Source organism: Pelobates fuscus, chromosome 4 (genome assembly GCF_036172605.1).
Source record: "Pelobates fuscus isolate aPelFus1 chromosome 4, aPelFus1.pri, whole genome shotgun sequence".
NCBI classification, from domain to species: Eukaryota; Metazoa; Chordata; class Amphibia; order Anura; family Pelobatidae; genus Pelobates; species Pelobates fuscus.
In genome coordinates, this window is record NC_086320.1 from 121,942,781 (window position 1) to 121,958,959 (window position 16,179).

The following is a 16,179-nucleotide window of genomic DNA, read 5'->3' on the forward strand; positions in this document are numbered from 1 at the left end:
ATGTAGGCACAAATCTGAAATGTAGCAGATGTACTTTAATGACATACAGAAAGTTAGCCAAATTCCTATCATCTCTGGCAATTTGGCTTAGTAGGTAGACCAGACATTTGGCTTTTTCTTAATGTTCCTCTGCAACACTTCAGGGATCATTGTAGATCCTTAGAACTGGCAGCCCTCGGGCAGTTCCATATGGCACATATGATTATATAAGTCATCCAAGCAGTAATTTAGCTTAATAAGTCATTTTTTCCCTTTTTGTTTCATGTTTGCAAAATAAAAATATGTTTTCTTCTTTCCATCCCAAGTCTATGTTGAGTTGCATCTTTTGAGCTTGTTTAAAACATGCAGTAGTTATAATGTGCATATATTGTATTTTTAGTTTGAGTTTAACTATTTTTTTTTTCACGCGTTGTGGCAGAGAGGTATTCATGAAATCCGTGAAATTCGCCAGTTCCACTTCACAGGATGGCCAGACCACGGAGTTCCGTACCATGCCACAGGACTCCTGGGATTTGTACGACAAGTTAAATCAAAGAGCCCGTCCAATGCTGGTCCATTGGTTGTGCACTGCAGGTAAAGTATTTTTTAGTCTTTAACCCATTTTAGCTGCATATTAGCTATTTGAGGTTGCAATACATTGGCTTAGACTCTTCAAAACTTTGGGCAGATATTAAAGTTGTAGCGGATTGGTACCGGGCTGTCCCACGACATGTATGAGAATAAGTGTATTTGGTCATATGGCTGGTTTAATGTGTATGTACATGTATAGAAAGCATGGTATCCGGGTATAATGACAGTTAAATGTATGTAAAGAATTGTATTCCTCTAGTTGTTCGGTAGAATCATTCAAATAAAACAAGGGAATGAAACTACCGAACAACCAGACCACCCAGGAATGAGTGTGCCTCCAATTACCGTTTGCAACAATGTTGCAAACAGGTAATTGGCAATCAGTGTAATGTGGTCTTTGTCCTCTGGGTGGCCGCCATTCGGGAAACAAACACGTGGCGGCGGCCATCTTAAACTACCGAACAGCGGTGTTTTGCCGTCGAGTGTCTGGAACTAAAATCGGACACTTGACTAGGCAAACACCGCTGAGACCTCCATACTTCCAGAAATTCGTATGGAAACTACCGAATGACCCGCCGTTCGGTAGAAAGAGCCCCATAAACAAGGGAATTCATTCAAACCCTCTCCAGGCTCTATAACACAGGCAATTCGCCTGTTTTCATTCCCTTGTTTGTGACCGACCGCAGGGCCAAAATGCATGGAACTGTTTTCGGATACTTTACCCATGCGGTCGGTCAAATCTTTGGAACCCCATATCTCACGAACCATTCATCCGAATGGGCTAATTTTTAAGTATGTTGGTCCCCCAGAATAGAGCTATCTGGGGATGTTGGATTTGTGGATGTACCCCAAGTATTTAGGGTACATCCAAAACTCGGGGAAAACTGTGTACACAATAAGGGGATTATGATGCTAGAGGAGGGGAGGAGATCTGTGGGAGGTTACTACTTAGAGATTGGATAATGTCTTAAGTGATAGAACCTCCTCCCTTGCATGGGAGAGGGCTTTATAAGGAACTGTGGAATAAAGCTTGTCAGACTACTCCTGAAACTGTGTGTCGTCCAGTTATTGGGATTGCGATGGGGATACTGCTGTATTACTTTACCTGCTGGAAACCTTGCCTGTGGACTTAACATCACCTTGTTCCTGAGCCTCACTGGAATCTCTAGTGGAGAATAGCTGTGCAAGATCGGCTCTCCGCCACATTGGTTGGCAGCGCTGGGATCCAAACTCACAGAGGAACAAGCGTAAATGGAGTACGGATGGAGATTGATTTTTCTGCGCTAAAACGCTCCACGCTAAAGGACCTCCTAGAGGCAAGGGGTATACAAGCCAGCAATAAGAAGAAAGCAGTACTTGTTACAGAACTCATGGCAGAGTACAGAATGGAGGGCGATTCAGTTCCGGCACAGAGGGAGCCGGGAGGAACACCACAAGGATCGGAATTCCAGAGGCAGGTTCAGTTCAGGCTATCCTTTTATGGGGAAAACCCCCCAACAGAAATTGTTACCAGGACAATGGCCGAGGTACAAGAATTCATCCTAAGGACACAGGCACCAGAACAAAGCTCTGCAATTAATGTGCCACAGGAAGGTAAGCCTAAAATACCATACCAGGCTTTTAAAACATATGTGGAGGCAGAGGAAGATATAGACGCTTTCCTGCAAGACTTTGAAAGACTGTGTGCACTGCATAAAATTAACGCAGAGGACTGGGTACCTATTTTGGCCGGAAGGTTAACCGGGAGGGCAGCAGAGGCATATCGGACTGTACCTAATGACGAAATAAGGAATTACAGTAAAGTGAAAGAAATTATACTCGCCAGGTATGCTATAACACCCGAGGCATACCGGCGGAGGTTCCGGGATCTAAAGAAAACAGAGAAGGACTCGCACGCAGAGTGGGCATGCCGATTACAGGGGGCAGCGCTCGGGTGGGTGCAAGCTAGCAAGGCACGTTCTATGGAGGATGTAATACAAATGTTGCTGATGGAGCAGTTCTATGAGGGAGTAACCAATGAGGTCCAGGAATGGGTAAGGGACTGAAACCCTACTTCCCTTACCGAGGCGGCTAGGAAAGCGGATGACTACCTGGATGCACGCAGGTCACAAAAACCTGCAGCTCCAAAAGCAACCTTTAAAACATTCGGGGGAAACAACTACACCCCAGCTCCACCGAGACCGCTACCACCACCTCCACCACCCGCTGCACAGCCCCGGTTCCGACAACCCACCGCTGGCCCCTGTCATCACTGCCAGAAGTGGGGACATTATAAAAGGGAATGCCCACAGCTACGGGACCGTTCCACCTGGATTCGTCCAGGCCCACCTCCACCCAGGGCGGCCGCAGCCCACCACTACCAGGACCTAGTCACCACCCCATATGGTTCCGCAGTCCCCATTACTACTGTGGAACAATGGGAGGTACTGCACGAGGCAGATCCGGTCCAGGCCAATGTGGATAATCTACGGCACCATCGACAGACGGTATATCTGAATGGTACAGCAGTCCGGGGATTACGAGATTCGGGAGCCACCATCACTTTGGTACAGAGCCACCTGATTTCAGATCAGGCAAAACTGAACAAAACTGTTGCCGTCCGGGTAGCTGGGGGAGCAGTGTACCGGCTACCTACAGCAAGGGTACATTTACATTGGGGAGCGGGGGCAGGGGAAGTGGAGGTGGGGTTGATGCCACATTTACCGGCGGAGGTTTTATTGGGGAACGATCTGGGGAGGCTCACTTCTGCTTTTGAGCCCCAGTCACCCACCACAGGAGAGGTCAACCCTGTAGTCACCCGACAACAGGCCCGCACCCAGGACCACAACACACTGCCGGAGGTTCAGGTAAGCAACCCTACCCCCCCTCTAGAATGTGTCCCCTGGGCTCCACCTAATGAATTTGTAGCTGAAGTCGCAACAGACCCCACGCTTCAGGTGTATAGGGACAAGGTTGGCACGGGTTCCCCCGGGGCGGAGGGAGAGAAGTTTATCTGGGATAAACAACTTTTATACAGGGAAACAACCAAACAGATTACGGGGTTAGACCCGATAGCGAGGAGACAATTAGTGGTACCACAGCGGTACCGGGCTGAATTACTCCGGATAGCGCATGATATTCCGCTATCCGGACATCTAGGGGTTAGTCGCACCAGGTACAGACTAACCCAGAGTTTCTTCTGGCCAGGGATTAGCCAGGAAGTACGCAGATATTGCACGACTTGCGATACCTGCCAGAGAGTGGGAAAAAGGGGGGATCGCAGGAAGGCTAAACTTCACCCCTTACCCATAATAGAGGAACCTTTTAGCCGAATAGCGGTGGATCTGATAGGCCCCCTCAATAAAGTTAGCCCGTCAGGAAAACGGTATATTTTAACGGTCGTAGATTATGCCACCAGGTATCCAGAGGCAGTGGCTCTGACCAACATCCACGCTGAGACGGTCGCGGATGCCCTCATGCGGATATTCTCCCGGATGGGATTACCCAGGGAGATTATCTCGGATCAGGGTACCCAGTTTACCGCAGAATTCACCCAACACCTCTGGAGGATCTGTGGCATTAAGCCTATTATCAGCGCCCCTTACCACCCCCAGACGAACGGGCTCTGCGAACGATTCAATGGTACCTTGAAGCAGATGCTCCGAACCTTCGCAGAGACCCACAAGGACTGGGAACGATTCCTGCCGCACCTCCTATTTGCATACCGGGAGGTGCCGCAGGAATCCACAGGGTTCTCCCCGTTTGAATTATTGTTTGGAAGGAGGGTCCGAGGCCCATTGGATCTTATTAGAGAGCATTGGGAGGGAGACCGGAGCACAGATGGCACTCCCATCCTACCATATGTGTTGGCCTTTCGGGACCGCCTAGAAGCGTTGACCAAGACGGTACGGGAAAACCTTCAGGAGGCCCAGACCCGCCAGCGTACATGGTATGATCGGGGAGCCAGGGACCGTAGCTTTCAGGTCGGGCAGAAGGTACTAATTTTAAAACCTGTCCGACATGATAAGTTACAGGCCGCCTGGCAGGGCCCATATAAGGTGGTGGAGCAAAGATGCGATACCACCTATATTATCGGCCCCTGCACAGGGACTGGGGGGCGACGCATGCTCCATGTGAACATGCTGAAGCCCTACCACGAGCGTACTGAGGAGGTAACCGCCATCTGTGCCCCTAACACGGAAGAGTTTGACAGCTTACCCCTCCCCGATTTGCTGGGGGATGGGCAGCTGTCCGGAGATTTAGGGGAGGTTACGCTGGGAGATCGGCTGAGCCCACAGGAGCGGATCGAGGTACAGCAACTATTGGAAGAGAAACGCGACACGTTCTCTAATGTACCTGGATACACGCCTCTGGCAACTCACCGGGTCGAGACCCCAGGGCAACTACCCATGCGCCAGACGCCATACCGCATTCCAGAAGCGGTACGGGCAAACATGCGTAAGGAGATCGACGAAATGCTCCAACTGGGGGTGATTGAACCCTCAGACAGTCCTTGGGCATCTCCTGTAGTCCTCGTACCAAAGCGAGACGGTACGACCCGCTTCTGCGTGGACTATAGGAGATTGAACGAGAAGACTGTATCTGACGCCTATCCGATGCCCCGGATAGACGAGTTACTGGACAGAATGGCCAGGGGCCAATACCTCACCACTATTGACTTGTGTAAAGGGTATTGGCAAATCCCCCTGGCCCCAGACGCCATCCCGAAGTCGGCCTTTGTCACCCCATTTGGCTTGTACCAGTTTAAGGTCATGCCATTTGGGATGAAAAACGCCCCAGCCACCTTCCAAAGGATGGTGGATCGACTCCTAGATGGATTCCAGGACTATACATGTGCCTACCTGGACGATATTGCTATTTTTAGCAATACGTGGCAGGAACACTTAGCTCACATCGGAGCTGTACTAGATAGGATAAGGGAAGCAGGTCTGACCTTGAAGCCGGCCAAGTGTAGTATCGGCATGGCTGAGGTACAATACCTGGGACATAGAGTAGGGTGCGGTAAACAAAAACCCGAACCCGCCAAAGTAGAGGCTGTAGCCCAGTGGCCCACCCCTAGGACTAAGACCCAGGTTTTAGCGTTTCTAGGGACAGCAGGGTATTACCGGAAGTTTGTTCCCAATTATAGCGCCCTGGCCAAACCCCTCACTGACCTGACCCGTAAGAACCTTCCCCGCCAAGTAAACTGGACCCCGGAGTGTGAGCAGGCATTCCAACAATTGAAAAATGCACTGATAAATGCCCCTGTCTTGGCAGCTCCCAATCCAACTAAACGTTTTCTTGTTCACACAGACGCTTCTATGTTTGGATTGGGGGCAGTACTGAGTCAAGTCGGGGCCGATGGCGGGGAACATCCAGTGGCTTACATCAGTCGCAAACTGTTACCTCGAGAAGAAAGCTACGCCGCCATCGAAAAGGAATGCCTGGCTGTGGTGTGGGCCCTAAAGAAGCTACAACCCTATTTATATGGACAGCCCTTTTCCTTGCTCACGGATCACAACCCGTTAGTCTGGCTGAACCGGGTGGCTGGAGACAACGCCAGGCTGCTGCGCTGGAGTTTGGCGCTACAGCCTTTTGACTTTAATATCCAGTACCGGCCGGGTAAGCAGAATGGAAATGCTGACGGGTTGTCAAGACAAACTGACTTAGAGAAATGATCCGTGAGCCCCCGGACATCCCCAAGCCGATCCGTGTTGGATCAGACTGTGTATGCCGGCTTGTGGGCAAGGGGGAGCAGTGTAGCGGATTGGTACCGGGCTGTCCCACGACATGTATGAGAATAAGTGTATTTGGTCATATGGCTGGTTTAATGTGTATGTACATGTATAGAAAGCATGGTATCCGGGTATAATGACAGTTAAATGTATGTAAAGAATTGTATTCCTCTAGTTGTTCGGTAGAATCATTCAAATAAAACAAGGGAATGAAACTACCGAACAACCAGACCACCCAGGAATGAGTGTGCCTCCAATTACCGTTTGCAACAATGTTGCAAACAGGTAATTGGCAATCAGTGTAATGTGGTCTTTGTCCTCTGGGTGGCCGCCATTCGGGAAACAAACACGTGGCGGCGGCCATCTTAAACTACCGAACAGCGGTGTTTTGCCGTCGAGTGTCTGGAACTAAAATCGGACACTTGACTAGGCAAACACCGCTGAGACCTCCATACTTCCAGAAATTCGTATGGAAACTACCGAATGACCCGCCGTTCGGTAGAAAGAGCCCCATAAACAAGGGAATTCATTCAAACCCTCTCCAGGCTCTATAACACAGGCAATTCGCCTGTTTTCATTCCCTTGTTTGTGACCGACCGCAGGGCCAAAATGCATGGAACTGTTTTCGGATACTTTACCCATGCGGTCGGTCAAATCTTTGGAACCCCATATCTCACGAACCATTCATCCGAATGGGCTAATTTTTAAGTATGTTGGTCCCCCAGAATAGAGCTATCTGGGGATGTTGGATTTGTGGATGTACCCCAAGTATTTAGGGTACATCCAAAACTCGGGGAAAACTGTGTACACAATAAGGGGATTATGATGCTAGAGGAGGGGAGGAGATCTGTGGGAGGTTACTACTTAGAGATTGGATAATGTCTTAAGTGATAGAACCTCCTCCCTTGCATGGGAGAGGGCTTTATAAGGAACTGTGGAATAAAGCTTGTCAGACTACTCCTGAAACTGTGTGTCGTCCAGTTATTGGGATTGCGATGGGGATACTGCTGTATTACTTTACCTGCTGGAAACCTTGCCTGTGGACTTAACATCACCTTGTTCCTGAGCCTCACTGGAATCTCTAGTGGAGAATAGCTGTGCAAGATCGGCTCTCCGCTACAAAAGTGTTGTCTGTTTTCTGAAAAAAACTAAAATTGGGCAATCAACATGAAAATCAATTACCGTATATACTCGAGTATAAGCCGACCCGAATATAAGCCGAGGCCCCTAATTTTACCCCAAAAAACTGGGAAAACTTATTGACTCGAGTATAAGACTAGGGTGGGAAATGCAGCAGCTGCTGGTAAATTTCTAAATAAAATTAGATCCTTAAAAAATTATATTAATTGAATATTTATTTAGTGTGTGTATATAATGAATGCAGTGTGTGTATGAGAACGCAGTGTGTGTGTGTGTATGAGAATGCAGTGTGTATATGAGTGCAGTGTGTATATGAATGCAGTGTGTGTATATGAATGCAGTGTGTGTGTATGAGAATGCTGTGTGTATGAGTGCAGTGTGTGTGTATGAGAATGGTGTGTATGAGTGCAGTGTGTGTATGAGTGCAGTGTGTGTGTATGAATGCTGTGTGTATGAGTGCAGTGTGTGTGTATGAGAATGCTGTGTGTATGAATGCAGTGTGTGTGTGTATGAGTGCAGTGTGTGTATGAATGCAGTGTGTGTATGAATGCAGTGTGTGTATGAATGCAGTGTGTGTGTATGAATGCTGTGTGTATGAGTGCAGTGTGTGTGTATGAATGCAGTGTGTGTGTATGAGTGCAGTGTGTTTGTATGAGTGCAGTGTGTGTATGAATGCAGTGTGTGTATGAATGCAGTGTGTGTGTATGAATGCTGTGTGTATGAGTGCAGTGTGTGTGTATGAATGCAGTGTGTGTGTATGAATGCTGTGTGTATGAGTGCAGTGTGTGTGTATGAATGCAGTGTGTGTGTGTATGAGTGCAGTGTGTGTATGAATGCAGTGTGTGTATGAATGCAGTGTGTGTGTATGAATGCTGTGTGTATGAGTGCAGTGTGTGTATGAGAATGCTGTGTGTATGAGTGCTGTGTGTGTGTATGAATGCAGTGTGTGTATGAATGCAGTGTGTGCATGAATGCAGTGTGTGTGCATGAATGCAGTGTGTGTGCATGAATGCAGTGTGTGTGTGTATGAATGCAGTGTGTGTGTGTATGAATGCAGTGTGTGTGTGTGTGTGTGTGTAATGCAAAGTGTGATGCAGAGCCTTGTGGGGGGTGGGCATTTTTATTTTTTAATTATTTTAATATTATTTTTGCTTCATTACATTTTTTTATTATTATTTTTTTTTTATTTTATTATTATTTTTTATTTTATTATTATTTTTATTTTATTATTTTTTTATTTTTATTTTTTTTATTATTATTAATATATATACATTTTTTTCGTCCCCCCTCCCTGCTTGCTAGATGGCCAGGGAGGGGGGCTCTCCTTCCCTGGTGGTCCAGTGGATGGGCACTGTGTAGGAGGGGGCTGTGGGGGCTGTGGGGGCTGCAGAGAGATGTTACTTACCTTTCCTGCAGCTCCTGTCAGCTCTCTCCTCCTCCGCCGGTCCGTTCAGCACCTCGGTCAGCTCCCAGTGTAAATCTCGCGAGAGCCGCGGCTCTCGCGAGATTTACACTGTGAGCTGACAGAAGAGCTGAACGGACCGGCGGAGAAGGAGAGAGCTGACAGGAGCTGCAGGAAGGTAAGTAACATCTCTCTGCAGCCCCCACAGCCCCTGTCTGTATTATGGCAATGCAAATTGCCATAATACAGACAATTGACTCGAGTATAAGCCGAGTTGGGGTTTTTCAGCACAAAAAATGTGCTGAAAAACTCGGCTTATACTCGAGTATATACGGTATACAAGTCAAATTGCATTGATTACTCTACCAATTTTACATCTGTGCACCACTTTTCAGAATATAACACTTCCCTCCTTACAATCACCTATCCAAAATTTCCAAACACGTTTCAAAGTTTAGGCCAAAACACACCCATATTGAAAAAGTTGGCTATGTTTTCAATTTGGTTATTATGGACACAAATTTGAAATTGCATTCTCAATTTACATTTTTACGAAAAACCTCATCAGTAAACATTGGCTGGTTAATCGGATTATCTGGTCATACAGATTCAGGATCATGGAGCCCTGTAGGTTTTCGATTCATGTGAAATAGTTTTGTAGAATCTCAGTAATGATCTTCCCTTATCATTTCAGCGCTGGTGCTGGCAGGACAGGATGCTTTATCGTCATTGACATCATGCTTGACATGGCAGAAAGGGAAGGTGTTGTAGATATCTTTAACTGTGTGAGAGAACTTCGATTGCGTAGAGTAAATATGGTACAAACTGAGGTAATGTCACCTATTTGATGTAAAATACTTTAAATGTAAATTCATATTTTTTTTCTTTTCATCCTTTCTACTAATTTCTCGCCATGTTACACCCCATGAACAGTGTTCGTTCTCTTCCTTCTGTTCCTAACTTGTACATTCTCTATTTTTGAAAACCTCCCCCATTAGTCTTTTAACCCAGTTTCATTTTTAGTCATTTTCATCTCCTATTTTTTCATTTTCTATGAAGCATTTTCCTTTCTCACTATTTTTCTCCACATATCTGTCTTTTATACTTACATTCACTGTATTTTTCCATTTTAGCCATTTTGTTACTGTTGTAGTTATCCATTTATAATTTTGTTTGTTTTTCATATTATTTGCCTCTTTCATCTTCCTTGCAACCTATTTACCATCTGAAGCCCCTTTTGTGTCTCCCACCATACAAATCTACTACATATTTCCCTTTCTGTGTCTTTACCCATTATAGCATATGATGTTGTAATACAATGTCCTCCATCCCAAGACCCAGTTCATTACTAGGAAGCCAACCATGAAATAAACTGACAAAGGCTCAGCTCGTATGTTCCACCACCGCATATCCGTGGAGACAGGAGATTTTCCTGTGCCTCTACTAACCTGGCTCTATGCAGTAGTTCCACTGATGGCCTTTACTTTTTATAGGATGGGAGCTTATTGTACGTAAAATACAATAACCAATCTGTCCAGTTACTAACAATTAGAAAGCATCACTCTAGCTAATCAAAGGTTTATTTAGGTATATGTATTTTTCTGTTTAGCAATATATAACAATGTTAAGTCTCATGAAAAAAATCAGGCCAGTGTCATAATATAGTAATATATCTTTTGTGGGTTATTCTTATTCCGTCTTTGTTTTTGTCTTTTTCATTTTGTAGTGTTTGCATATAGCAACAATTATGATATTATAATAGCGTGTGGAATGCAGTCCAGATTTGCAGAGCAAAGAAGAAGATACGTGACTATTATTGTTTGCCTGAAAAGGGTTTTTTTTGTTTGTTTACTTTCTTAGGAACAGTATGTGTTCATTCATGATGCCATATTGGAAGCCTGTCTATGTGGAGATACTTCTATAGCCGCTTCTCAGGTCAGATCTGTGTATTATGAAATGAACAAAGTGGATCCTCAAACAAACTCCAGCCAAATCAAAGAAGAATTCAGGGTATGTGTCTATCAACTGAGCTATTAACTAAACTGTTTTTAATATGATACATTTAAATGTTAAGCTTTTTTTTTTAAGAGTAGTAAAACATACGCCATCTTAGAAATGTGATTCTGTAGGTCATGACTAGTTCTTTCATTCTGACGATAAACAGTATAGGTTTTGATATTAGCTCAGATTTATTTCGGTTGTCATTTGTTTCATATTTATTTATTTATCTCAATGAGACCCAGTAATGCTAATGGAGGTATATTTAGATTGAAATGAGTGTCTTACATGTATTTTCAAGGGAGTGAGATGCACATGTAACTATAACCGGGCACATGATGAGCAACAGTCTCAAGAAAGCCTCTAATTAGTCAGTCAGAATCTAAACATTTTTCTTTGAACATAACAGATAAGGGAGATGGGGTTAATCTGACTCATCATGTTTTTTTTGCTATAGTGTCTTGATTGAGTCTTAAAACAATTCAAGAGGTTTGCTTATTTTTGAAGGATCTGGTCAATTTTAATGATATATTTATGTGTTTAGACGTTAAACATGGTAACACCTACACTTCGAGTTGAAGACTGCAGTATAGCACTGTTACCCAGAAATCATGAGAAGAACCGTTGCATGGATGTCCTACCTCCAGACAGATGCCTTCCCTTTCTCATAACGATAGATGGAGAGAGCAGTAACTACATCAATGCAGCACTGATGGATGTGAGTTCCATTCTTCACATCATACTAACAACAATTTAAAGGACAACTGCCCCCTCAAAACTATTAATGCAATAATCCCCTTTTCAGGTTTTGAAATAAAACTGATTTTAATAAATTGAAATGAGCAAAAGTATACTAAACTACCTTTATTACATGGCATTCTTTCAACCATATACATGCACCTTTAGACGGACAATGTTTGAAAACTGACAGTTAGTCTCTATGGTCTTCCCTGCTTCAGTGCAGAGAGTGAAGTGGGGAAGACCATAGAGACTAACTGTCAGTTTTCGAGCACTGTCTGACCCAAGGTGTATGTATATGGCGGCTGATGCCAAATACTAATGGTAATGATGAGTTTTTCTCAATATTTACATGTACTTCAATTTAAAAAAAACACACACAAATTCCTTTCTTTCTAGTTTTGAGGTGACATTTGTTCTTTTATTAGTTATACAATAAAAGACTCCAACACAAAAAATGGCCATGAGGATATATTTAACCAGTAACTCATTACAAATATAAAATAATGTCATCTGATGTATTATGTTACAAACAGAATAAATGCACTTCAATGAATGGGTGATTTCATTTCCATTGCTGTTATGATTGTTTACAATTAATGGCCTTAAAAAGAGTTGTTGAATTTTTAAATGTATTACTGTACTATATCTGTTACTATTACTATCACAGCCATTAATGTCCTATTATGCATGTGTTTGTTGTTCAATCGTTTATTTTTTACTTTTGAAGTTTTTATTACTATTTTAAATGTTTCGGTGAAAAATACTTCATTTTAAATTGTGTATACAAACAGCAAAGAATAGAAAATTGTAATGTAGAATTATATTTAAAGAGTATTTTTTTTATTTTACAGAAGTGTGAAATAGATTGCAAACATTACTCAGGAAAGTACCAATAACCCCATAACATTATATTATATATATTATATATATATATGTATATTAGCAAGTAATACTGTATTTCATGAACAGTTAAGGTTTATATTAGATGCTAATAAAAATAAATATATTTTGAAGCTAATGCTTAGTGCATGCCTCTACATCACTTTTATGACAATAAAAATATTTAGTTTAATTGCAGTAGTGTGACAGTGAAGTTGCTGAGAATTGTGCTGCAACATTTTGTGCAATGGATCTGATCTCTCCACCTACAGGTTATGATATCCCAGCATTTCCTGTCAGTACTACTGGTATAACAGCCCGGAATTGCTCCATTAGGGTGTTTTTTGCCCTCGCTACTGCCCAACATTTTTAAAAAACATATTTATTACACGGCTTAATAGTGTATCAGCGTAGATGTGAATTAATTAAATATTGGAACCCCTGCTTCTGAGTGAATTAATCTGAATAAATATATGGTGTTGAGTATAAAAGAAAATAAAAAGATATAGAAGTTATATTACCAACCATGAGTTGGCTGGATTGAACCATGAGACCTCCAAAGAGGAAAAAGAAGGAATGACTTACAAATAGGTAAACAAAGATAAACTGTATTAAGCCAAGGTTGAAATTATACAGGTTATCATAGACATTAAACAAGCCAAAGATAATCATGGAAAATTACCATGAACAAGCCAAGCTATGTATAACAGAAGATATAGCAACAGGAGCCACAAGGATTGGTTACACCAGGCAAGGGTGGAATTGTGGCAGCATTATGCAAACTCTGTCCTTCTGGACAGAATTTAGAATTAAAGAAAATGCACAAACTGTGCACTATGACAAAAACAATACTTGTTTGACACTGTGCTGACTGTACCTTCCAAAATGCTTCACTGCCATAGCAATAAATTAATGGATACATCATAAGTAATTTAGTATGGATATCTTGACTGGTTAGAACAGTAGTAATGTCACTACCTTCGAACCAGGAAACCCAGGTTTAAGTGTTCCTGACACCTAATGATAGATCCTCATAGATTGTAAGCTTCTTAGAGCAGGGTCTTCTTCGCCTCCGTTCTTTTTTTGCCTTTCTTAATATTCTGAATATCAATTTCATATTGTCAAATATCCCTTTTCTATGACCAATAAGCATTGCAGAATATGTTGGCGCTATATAAATGCTTTTAAGATAAAATGGTTAAGATGGCATACAATGGTTGTCCCAATACTGGCGGATAGCAATGGCATGGTAACCTGACCCTGGTAACTTTATTTAGCTTTATTGGAAATTGTAAAGGAAAGAACGTTTGTGATGGAATAGAGACACATGTGAAAGTACAAACAGTAGTTTTGATTTTTTCTAAATTAATCCTACTTTAATGAAACCTGAGTGTAAATGAAAATTAATCCATTTTGGACTGAGACGTTAAGCCGTTTATGAACTCTGTCTGCTAGTTTTAGAATAATTTCAGACATATATACGTTAAAAGGTGGATTTGCCTGAATATGTATTTAATTAATTAAATGTTGGCATGATACAAAGTTTGCATACAAGCTTTGAGAAAATCCCCTAACGGACTAAAAATAAAAATTTTAAGCTGAGTCATTTTAAAAGATAACTCTACATTATTATTGTAGGAAGTAAAAATGGCAAAGCTCTTTTTTATGTAAGAATTCAAACCCTCAAAAGGTTGATATTGCAGACAGAGAGACATTTATATAATACAAAAGCATCTCTTTTAAATGAGCCTTGGGCATTTTGTTAATACTAACAATGTTTAAGTTTTTGACATTCTGCTGCTGAATATGCTTATTCCAGAATCTCCTTCACATTGTTAATATTCGTTCTCATTTCTGTAGAGCTACGTTCAACCTTCTGCTTTCATAGTTACGCAACATCCCTTACCGAATACAGTGAAAGACTTCTGGAGACTTGTCCTTGACTATCACTGCACATCAATAGTAATGCTAAACGATGTAGATCCTGCACAGGTATGTTAATTCAATACAAACTTATACGTTGTCTGCATTGGCAATATTCCTCTTTTTATCATTCTATCAACTCTCTCCAGGATTTTATTAAAGATCAGCCCTTGGGTAAAAACTATAATAGTTTCCACATCGTGGATAATGGCTTAAGATAGTACCAATGGAAAAAGTTACAATGGCATTGACTCTCTGTTTAAAAATGGGATTATTAAAAACTAGAACACTATAAGCTGTGTTTCTAATGCTAAAGTGTTCTCCTCTCAATTTAGATTCACCCCCACCCTAAATCTAATTTAAAAAAAATGGAGAATAAACGCATCACTTACATTTTTTCCAGGGCTGAGACCCAGCCCCTGCAGTCACCTGATCCACCCACCATGAAGTCATACCAAGTCTTCTTCTTGTCCAGTCTAATGGGGACAAAAAGCTTGACTTAGTTGTCTCAGCAGATGGCCACTAGAGGCTGTATGGAAGACAGCCTCTAGAGGTGCATTGAACCATGCAGTGTAAACATTGCTGTATATACTAAAAAGCAATGTTTTACATTACAAGGTTAAAACTAAAGGATCGCAGAACCCAGACCACTCCATTGACCACACCCACAACAGAAATTGGCTCTACCAGGAGCATCTTATGTGTTGTCTGATCTGATCCCATAAACCCATACAGTAATTTATTCTCCAGCATTAGCATTAGCTCTACTCATCATACAGGATGAGTGAAACTGCTCTATAAACTGATACTGCAGCTGCTTTCAATTCATACACTGCTCAGTTTACAAATTATTTTTATGGTAATTAAAGTAGCAGAAGAGGCATTGGCATATCTACTGGCACAGTACCGCAAGAGTGAATTACCAGGCAAGAATTGTCTAGTGCCTTCAAGCTCAGCACTGTCTAGGTTTGTGCATGAGCTGGTGACCTGCAATCAAAATGTTATCCCGGCCAGGACTAGTCAATTTGGATAGTCCGCAGTAAACCTCCCTTATACTAATGTAGTGATTATATTAACCAACTATTTACAAAAAATATTTGCATGTTGGCGAGCATATGTTTAAAAATAAATCTTTATCAGCAAATTAGTGAAATATATTTTTTACATAAATTATGGTTATCAATATTGAAATTTAAACCAACATTTATAGACTCTCGCCTTTTCCGGCGTTAATTTAATCAATATGAACCAATATATAGCTTAACAGGAGCTGATAAAGGCCTCATTTTAATTAATTAGTCAGTATCAGAAATTATTTCATTCTCTTAGAAAAAAATTATTCTAAATTATGTATCTACAAAAATTGCCATGAACTTTAATAGTGACTTATGTAGATAAATCATTTGAAAAGTTTTGTTTTCTAACAGAATGGAATCCTTTCTGATGCGGATTCAAACTAATCGAGGCATCTGTTAGAAACACTTTTCAAATGATTTATCTTCAGAAGTCATCATTAATAAAGTCTAAGGGATTTTTGTAGATAAATCACTTGAAAATCTTTTTTCTAGCAGGAAGGAATCATTTTTATTCTAATTGAAACAAATTAAATTGATCCAGATTGGGATCATTCTTGATGCTGATCCAAATTAATTAAATTGAGACCAAACTGCTGATAACCATGATCAACTCTAGTTAAATCGAGGCCTAAAGCAGTTGTTGTGAATTGAACATGAATTGCAGAATTTTGGCAGAAATTGTTGCAGTGGGAAAAATATCTTTAAATGTATTCAAATTCTGCCATTTATTTTATTT

The 16,179-nt window shown here is 41.9% G+C and overlaps 1 protein-coding gene across 11 annotated transcripts in view; it reads left to right on the plus strand.

Annotated features, from left to right (window-relative positions):
• PTPRM (protein tyrosine phosphatase receptor type M) overlaps positions 1 to 16,179 on the plus strand; it is a 713,165-nt gene that overhangs the window by 673,839 nt on the left and 23,147 nt on the right. For all 11 annotated transcript variants that reach the window (XM_063451546.1, XM_063451547.1, XM_063451551.1 and 8 more), the window contains 5 exons: positions 419 to 573; positions 9,521 to 9,656; positions 10,687 to 10,836; positions 11,369 to 11,542; positions 14,305 to 14,436. In XM_063451546.1, coding sequence (XP_063307616.1) covers positions 419 to 573; positions 9,521 to 9,656; positions 10,687 to 10,836; positions 11,369 to 11,542; positions 14,305 to 14,436 — 747 coding nt within the window. The remainder of the gene's footprint in view (positions 1 to 418; positions 574 to 9,520; positions 9,657 to 10,686; positions 10,837 to 11,368; positions 11,543 to 14,304; positions 14,437 to 16,179) is intronic.